The sequence below is a fragment of the Oreochromis niloticus genome, linkage group LG20 (genome assembly GCF_001858045.2).
Source record: "Oreochromis niloticus isolate F11D_XX linkage group LG20, O_niloticus_UMD_NMBU, whole genome shotgun sequence".
NCBI classification, from domain to species: Eukaryota; Metazoa; Chordata; class Actinopteri; order Cichliformes; family Cichlidae; genus Oreochromis; species Oreochromis niloticus.
Window position 1 is genome coordinate 11,837,588 of NC_031984.2, and position 8,374 is coordinate 11,845,961.

General features: G+C 38.4%; 1 protein-coding gene across 3 annotated transcripts; it reads right to left on the bottom strand.

The window, feature by feature from the left end:
- Positions 1-755: 755 nt before the first annotated feature.
- Positions 756-7,503, bottom strand: zgc:66479 (neurofilament medium polypeptide). 3 transcript variants are annotated; one of them, XM_025901358.1, is made up of 6 exons: positions 6,773-6,816; positions 5,322-5,393; positions 4,906-5,245; positions 4,429-4,492; positions 2,479-3,472; positions 756-2,343 (listed from the first exon to the last, which is right to left on the bottom strand). In XM_025901358.1, coding segments are annotated over exons 3-6 (1,398 nt in total). In that variant the 5' UTR covers positions 5,244-5,245; positions 5,322-5,393; positions 6,773-6,816; the 3' UTR covers positions 756-2,341. The 3 variants fall into 3 exon arrangements, with proteins under 3 accessions (XP_025757143.1, XP_005448644.1, XP_005448643.1); XM_005448587.3 differs by having other exon boundaries at positions 4,906-5,390; positions 6,773-7,503; XM_005448586.3 differs by having other exon boundaries at positions 4,906-5,393; positions 6,773-7,501.
- Positions 7,504-8,374: the final 871 nt, after the last annotated feature.

Sequence of the window (8,374 nt, forward strand, 5' to 3'; positions counted from 1 at the left end):
TATGGCATAGAACAGCGGTCCCCAACCTTTTTTTGCGCCACGGACCGGTTTATGCCCGACAATATTTTCACGGACCGGCAATAAGGTGTCGCGGATAAATACAACAAAATAAAACTAGTGCCGGTACCGAAAAAAAAGAAGATTTATTCATAACACACGTGAAAAGACCCAGGAAAACCGAGTTAACGATAAAAACGATAACAAAATAACGCTGAAAACCGATAAAAACCCTGAAAACCATACATTTCACACCTGAGCCTCAACTCTCGCGGCCCGGTACCAAACGACTCACGGACCGGTACCGGTCCGAGGCCCGGGGGTTGGGGACCGCTGGCATAGAAGAATGCACTTAAGTTTTAGGGACATAGATAATATTTGATAGCAGCATAACTTATTGTAATAAGGTTCATAGGTTTTTGGACAATGAGGCATTTATTAGAATTTTTCCTCAGTACACCTGCACAATGGGTTTTATATCAAACAATCAAAATGTTATTGCAGCCCAAACTTTTAGTTTTAATTCAAGTAATTTAACTAAAGTACTGCATTAACTCTTTTAGAATTACAGCCATTTTTATATATAATATTCCATTTTTAGAGGCTCCTGTGTTGTGGTGTACAGAGACAAAATTATAAAAAATGTGTAACTGCCCAAAGACCTGTGTACCTAAGTGTTTAAGATAAGAAACAGATGGAGGTGTTCCTGGCGACCATGCCGAATTTGACACAGCAGCAATTAATCAAGTATACAGAAGTGAAAGAACCAGAGTTTATTTTACAAACATAATTGTTATACTGATAATAAACACGACCTTAACAAAAACAAAACAAACAAAAAAAAAAAACAGTGCGCTATAGGTTTGTTTTATTTAGTTGTTTTTGTAAAAATGCACAGTAAAAATCACTTTTTGGAAACATATTTCACAGTGGTAAAATATGAATACACATATTTGTAATTTCCTAAAAAAAATGAAGAAAAAAAGACATTTGAGATACTAAAATATTTTGCAAGAAGGTTACACTCACTTTAGCAACAATATTTTTGATTATTGGAAAACTCACATTATTTGAAATCATGTTTCTTGCTTTGTTTCTGTTGCTAAACATGTTAATAATACCAACATTAGTTCCTCCCTCAATCCATCTTTGCTGTCAGTGTGCTGCAGAAAAACATTTAAATCTGGAAACTACATCAACATAATTGTAAAACTGAGCTTTCGTCAAAAGATATTTTTATATTACGTATAAAATGAGTCGCCTCTTGGCTTTGTGGACAACTTGTTCTCTAGTTGGTGTGACTGATGCTTTGAATGACATGTGAATACTTCTGCTGTCCTAAAAATGTAACTTAAGCACAGTACAGGCTCCAACCCCTCATATGCAGAACAATTTGTCCCTGAGGTGCATCATTAAGCTTTTTTTCTAAAGTTGCATAGTTTTTCTATGATTGTTTGTTAAAGACACACAAAGTTTATTAAAATGTTATTGATTAAAAAGCAGCAGATTAATAATGAGCTCTTGGTTACGGGACCAAACCTTTTGACCTCCCTGTATCTCACAATACCACCAGTGTGTTCTGTCTGGCTGGAATTGTAATCAGTTAAAAAGTGCAAATAAAAAGATAATGACCAAATCTATAGAGCAAGCACAGCTCTAGTTATTAAACACTAAATAACAAACATGCTCTTTAAAGAGTAAAAAAAAAAGTTTAATAAACTTTGCCATACCTTAAAAAAACACTCTTATTAATTCAGTTATTGCATATTATTGATTTTCTACCATTTTTCTTGTAGTTTTTTTTCCTGTGTAAACAACATCAGGGACACAATGAATTACAGTACTGTAATTGTTGTTTCTCGTGATACATTTCAGGCAGTGACAAAAAGCAGCACACTTTGTCACCAAGACAGGTATTACTTATGGCTTCAAGGTCACAGCTTATGCACCGACTTCTTGTTATTTCATTAACTTGGTAGAAAACAGTGGAAATTGTTATGACAAGTGGAATTTCTTTTCTTTAAAAAAAACATAATCATTTGATGGGTTAAGGCTTGTGAGACTGTTATTGGCAGGTAACCCCTGAATGACTCATTTCCTTACAAAAACGAGCCATGTTAGATTTTGAGGTACAGGTTTCAGCTCTGCATGTTGACTGAATTTTCGATTAGGTGTGCCTTTCAGAAAGCAAATGAGTAATGCACCTCGACAACAGCGATCAATAACTCTTTCTAACAGTATTTGTCATATTGCAGACAGTGGTGGTAGTCGGAGAAAGCTCCCGCTTTTCTTGATGGATAGGTCCATAGCATAAAAGAATGAAATTGCTTCCTGGTGGTATGCACTCTGTGAAAACATTAAACAGAAGATATTATGATGGATATATCTGTAAACACATTTTAGTAAGGCAGTATAGTCAATTAATAACTTGGATTGATAATCAAGCCATTATTTATGACAAAAACTAAAGTGAAATCTTACATTTGTCTTCTGGCAAAGCATCAAATTCTAAAAACTCCTCTTCTTCATCAGCCTCCTGTGGGTCCTCTGCACCATGGTTCTCCTCTTCATCTGCTGCTTCCTGCTGTTCGTCCTCTGCTTCTGACGCTTCTTCCTCTACATCTGGTTGCTCTGCCTCAAGCACTGCCTTCCAAAGCTGCTCCTCTTCTCCAGATGGTACGTGTTCTTCTGACTTCTCCCTTTCATCATCTTCTGACTCCTCTTTCTCCAACACAGTCTCATCCTCATCTCTTGCTTTGAGGCTCTCTTCCTCACCTTTCTCTCTTTCAGGTGCCTCCTCTTCATCACCTCTCCGGTTCTCCTCTTCAGGCATCTGCTCTTCAGCATTGTGTCCCTCCTCTTCTGTCAGTGTTGTGTGTCCCTTCTCTTCTTCTGATACAGTAACAGACTTCTCTTGTTTTGCATCATCTTCCTCTACTGCCTCTGCCTGCTGTGTAGGAACAGTTTCTTCTGTCGCAGACTCCTCCTTTTCAACAGGAGCTGTATCTTGTGTATTTAGTTCTTCTGGCTCATCAGACTCTGCCTCTTCTTCCTCTTGGGTGGATGTAACTTTTTCATCAGCTGTAGAAAGAATCTCTTCTTCTTCTAATTCAGCTGGTGCAGCTACCTCTTCCTCTTCCTCTCCAGCTGCTATGGGTGTCTCTTCTTTAGTGTCTGTGTCTTCTACTTTTTCAGTTCCTAAGGCTTCTTCTTCTTCCTCCTCCTCCTCCTCTTCTTCTTCTTCTTCTTCTTCTTCTTCGTCAGTTTCTACGTTTTCTTCACTGCCCAAGGCTTCTTCTTCAGTTTCTACAGTTTTTACTCTTTTTTCAGTTTCTACAGGTGTTTCTTCTTCTTTTTCTTCACTTCCTGCAGCTTCCTCTTCCTCTTTGGTTTCTGCCTCTTCTTCAGTTGTAGGAACTGTTTCTCCCTCTGTCTTTTCCAGAGGCTTGGTCTCAGGTTTAGTTTCTGCCACAGACTAAGATAAGGAAAATCATATCAGATAACTGGAGCAAAATATTTACTATTCAGCTATGTAGGCATCCAGGTATCTCAGTGAATGTGATGTGATTAACTGATATACAAAACAGGAAACTGCACCACACGAATGTAAATGCTGATATAAATCCATTGGGGAATCCATGCCAAGCAATTAGCTTCTTCAAATTAATGTGATGAAAATGTTATTATGTTCCCAATGGGCACACAGTGAACAGAAATAGTAAAGAGGCCATGTGTGCTGACAGCACGTGTGTTAAGTCATGTCAAGCATGTTCTGCCATTGAAATGTAATCTAATTATATGCAATAGCTTATAATTAGATATACATATTTTGATAACTAATAAATCTAACATATAGTCCTTGATATCTGACTGTATTTCAAGTTGTTATTTATTTTCCTTTTAAAGATAAATCTGGTCTAGCCTGGTTAATCTGGTTCTAATGACTGATTTATTTAGAGAGCTATTAGGCCATATTTTGCTTACCTAATCATGAGTTCTCAGGTTCTTGTGGCAGGTTTAAAAAACTTTAAGGTTTAAGAATATCACATGTCACAGAGATGACCACTATAGTGTGTCTGCAGCTGTACTATATGAATAAACATCAACAAACTTAACATAAAAATATTATTAGACTGACTGAATAAAGCAAAACAAAATTATGATTTAATAGATTTGACTGTTAGGACTAAAAAGATTGTGCTTAACACACAAATAACAAAATTAGAAAAAAATATTACAAATTCAAGGGCACTCACATTTGATTTGTTTATTGGCCATTTAACATTAATTCGACATGACTGCTAAGATCATGATTTGCTACCTTTTTCATTTTTTTTTTTTAAACATTTTGCATTTAATTAATAAGATCATCTGATGGGCTTCTTTGTTATTATGGGCTGCTATGTTTTGATCCTCCAGACTGTGACGTACCACATTAAGCTCCTGTACTCCGGCCTGATGAAGCCGCTGCGACTGTTCATGTTCAAACAACTCTCTGAAAGACAGAAGACAGAATAAATTTCTCTTATGATCTTTTGGTCATTATTTCGTACCTTCATGAAGCTTTACTCACAAAATATACCGATCGTTTTATAACAACACTTCTTTTTCAAAACTCAAATGACAATAATAGCATGTGAACCACGTTCTCTTGATGATTATGTAAGCTTCAAGAGTTACATTTTAAGCAAACACTTCAGCTTTAAAACTTATGAATACAAAAGAAATATTTACATAGATCAGGGCAAACTCACAGTGTGGTAAAGAGGCCTACCAACTCTGGTCTAGAGTAACACAGAGTTGCAGACAGTGGCAGCCAACAGGGCTTTGGCAAAGACAACATAAAGTCATGGGTGAGAGGAGGCAAGTTATTTTCTCCACTGCTCTTTTTCCCACTCCACCACCTACCTGACAGTAGTCATTTCGACCACGCTAGCCTTCAATTGAGTCTGGTAGGCGTCTAGCTGGTCCTTCAGTCTGAGCATCACAGCAGCCTGTCTATCCAGGGTGGCACTCAGTGTGGCAATCTCTCCAACTTTCTCCTCCAGCTTAGATTCCGCTTCTTCCAGGCCGCCTGTCAAGATGTCGACCTTCTGGGCTAGCTCACCAGTCAGTGTGGCTAAAACCTCCACCTTCATTTTAACATCTTCAAACTCCTCACTCTTTCCTTTCAACATGGTCTGCAGCTGGCTCAGTTGCTCCAGAGACACTGTGGCTTGCTGCATCTCTGCCAGGCGGGTTTTCATCTCTGTGTGGAGTGAAAGCACCTGAGCGGGGAGGTCTGATGTCTTGAGCTGTTCGGCTGTAGCTAAGGCCATACCCACCTGCTTCTGGGCCAGTGAATAGGACTCCTCAAGGGCATTAAGTCGGGCCTCCACGTTGTCCGAAATGTGCTGCTGCAACAAGACACAGGAATGACACAGAGTCGAGCTCAGGGACTGTTATCCTCACTTATTTTTATGATTGATAGACTCTTAACTGTCACTGGACTACAATTATGTTTATTGGGAAAAGATTTTGTTACTATTAAAGGCACAGAAACACCAGTTTTTTGTTAATTTTACTTTTATTTGTATTGCATTGTTTGCTTAAATTCTGTATAATATAGTATAATATAATGTACCAAATGCTTGGAGGAAGGAAATATGTAGCCACACACAAAATCTCAGCATTAACAGGCCTTATCAAGCCACTTTGGAAATTTCACTTAACAGAGATGAACCTCGGATCATTGATTTATTTGCAGTCATGCTAAAACTGTCTTTTTTTGCATTCTTTATAACCTTTTCTGTATTCTCCATTAAGCTTTCTCCTTACAGCATCCTCAAGCATTTCACATTTGTGAGCGACAGAACAATTTACCACTCATACAGAAAATATTTGCCGAACAAGACTGAGCTAGCTGAACTGTTCTTGTGCAAAGTTTCTGCAACTCTGACTTTTCTGAACAGAAGAAATATTTAAGGGAAGGAAGTACACATGTACTTAATACTTCTTGGAATGCCATGAATTGAATTTGAAACACATGGAAGAAGACTAAAATGCTGAACATGGCAGTCATAAACTGAAATTTACAGTGATATAACAGGTTAATTTCATTCATGGTAATGTGTTTAACTATAAATATAATTATCTCTTACATAGAGTGTGTCCTTTCAGATATATAGACAGACACACACAACATCTCTCTCTCTGCTTTTCTACAGTCTTTCAGATTGCCTGCAAAGAGACTCTGAACTGGTGTTCAGTATCAAAATCACAGACTAAATTTAGCCTTGGCTCATTACTGCCTTGTTTATTATTATTTTGGCAGCATCTTCAGCACAGCTTTGGGGGCATATTCTTGACTGGTATTACAATACAGAATTTTCCACAGAACCTAGAGACTAAAAGAGATCTATTTTACATTTGAGTCATTGGTACAGGCAGTGTCTCTGCATTTGTAGGTCAAGAATAATCCTCATTACAAACGTCAGCAGCTGTGTGGATGTTAGAAATAGCAGCGTTTTGTACTCACTCCAGTGAGGCTGTTGGCATGTGGAAATCTGATAGAGGCCTGCAGCTAACTTTCCTTACTTGCAACTGACAAGGTGTGCTGGAGCTTTTCTTATTTTATTTTTTCTGTGTGTGTGTGTGTGTACAGAGATTTTTTTCTTTCTAATCTCGTGAAAATATGATTCATAAGGTTGGTTGTTCATTATAGATGTTGGCTATCAATAAGTGCATCTGGTGCTTTTGGTGGCTTGCAGGTTTAGCTGACTGGATATATTCTTACCTTGTTGCCAGATTGTCGCATTTCTTCGTGGGAGGATTGTAGTTTCACTATCTTCATCTGTATGCCCATGAGATTGTCTGTTAAGTAGGTTAAAGTTTGGTGCTGCTGGAAACAGAACCACACTCCGGTGGCACCTCCAATCACAAAAATCAGAAATAAAACCAATAGAAGTGTGTAGTTATTCCCTCCAGGGCGAACTTCTGTCTCCATAACTTCATTTTTGAATATGTTATCTTCATGTTTGTGGTTGTTTTTCGCTTTCCGGTGCTTGGCTGTCATTGCGCTAAAAAGGACACAATGTCCCAATCAGGTAGTGAGGTGATATTTAAGGACCCGGTTGGTAGGCAAGCTTGGGCCGTGGTGTGAGCAGTGATTTACTTCGGATGGATCCTTTAAGTTGCGTGGTGCACCGATCGGCCCGGGTTAATCACTCCACAATAAAGCTGCAGCGGGTCGTTGGTGAAGCAGTAGTGAGGGAGATGACAGAGGGAGGCGTGAACAGTAGGTAGCGTGGCTGTCCATTCAGGAAGATCAAGGAGGAGCGGAGGGCCGGGCTGCCATCGGGAGTGGCTGAGCCCTGAGTCACCGGGTGGTTGACTGTCATCTAATGGAAACACGGCACGTCCGCTGATGGAGTGCTGTGCGCTATTTTTTACTTCAGAGAGGCCATAAGTGTAAATGGCAGGTCTGCGCGTTTCCACTGTGGACCAGGCTCACTCTAGTATATAACGAAAGGGTGCCATAAGAAAATATTCATTAAATACAATTAATTTTCTTTTATATTGAAACCGTAATATAAAATGTTACTTTGGAAAGGCCATGTTCAGTGTCACTCTCTGACTCCGTAAAATTCCCCTTTGCAATAAAGGTCACCTTCAGTTTCTAAAATGTCAACATTTCCTTGGTCTTTGCTGCTTTGTTTCAGTCTTCCTCGTTAGTTTAACGGTTCAGCTCCATTTTTGAATGTTATGTTTCCTTTTCAGCTGATACTTCATTTCTACATTTATTTTTGTCCTTCGTGTTGTCTTTTGTCTTCCCGTCTCTCACGTTCCCCTATAACTATTCTTGTTGTTTTCCTTAGCAGAGCTACTAAACACCCATGGTCCATTCAAACATATGCCTTCAATAATGTTTAACAATTAAAAACTATAGGGAACAGTAAAAACGGTTGACATACACTGTTCTCATTTATAAAGTATTCTACAAACACTAACATTACAGCTAACAGGTGGATTTTCCGTTTCGGTGCAGTTAGCCAAACAAGAACCACTTAGTTCATCCCTTTTTTTAAACATAAAACGCATTGTTGCAGCCAGGGACAGCATACAAAACGATCCTCTTAGAATGATTTTTGGTTTTAGTCTCATTGATTTATTATTATTGGTTACTGGTTCTGTTTCTAGTTTACTAAGCTAATAATAATAATCATGACAACAACAACAACAATAATAATATTAATCTATTAGCCAGAACCAACCAATCCGTTGACATTCTGTACTGGCACAAGATGGCGCTAAACATCTTCTAAAAACTTAACTGTAAACACTTCTTTCTTAAAGCCAGCTTCACCAACAGTATTAAAGCTATGACAGTTTTTTGAGA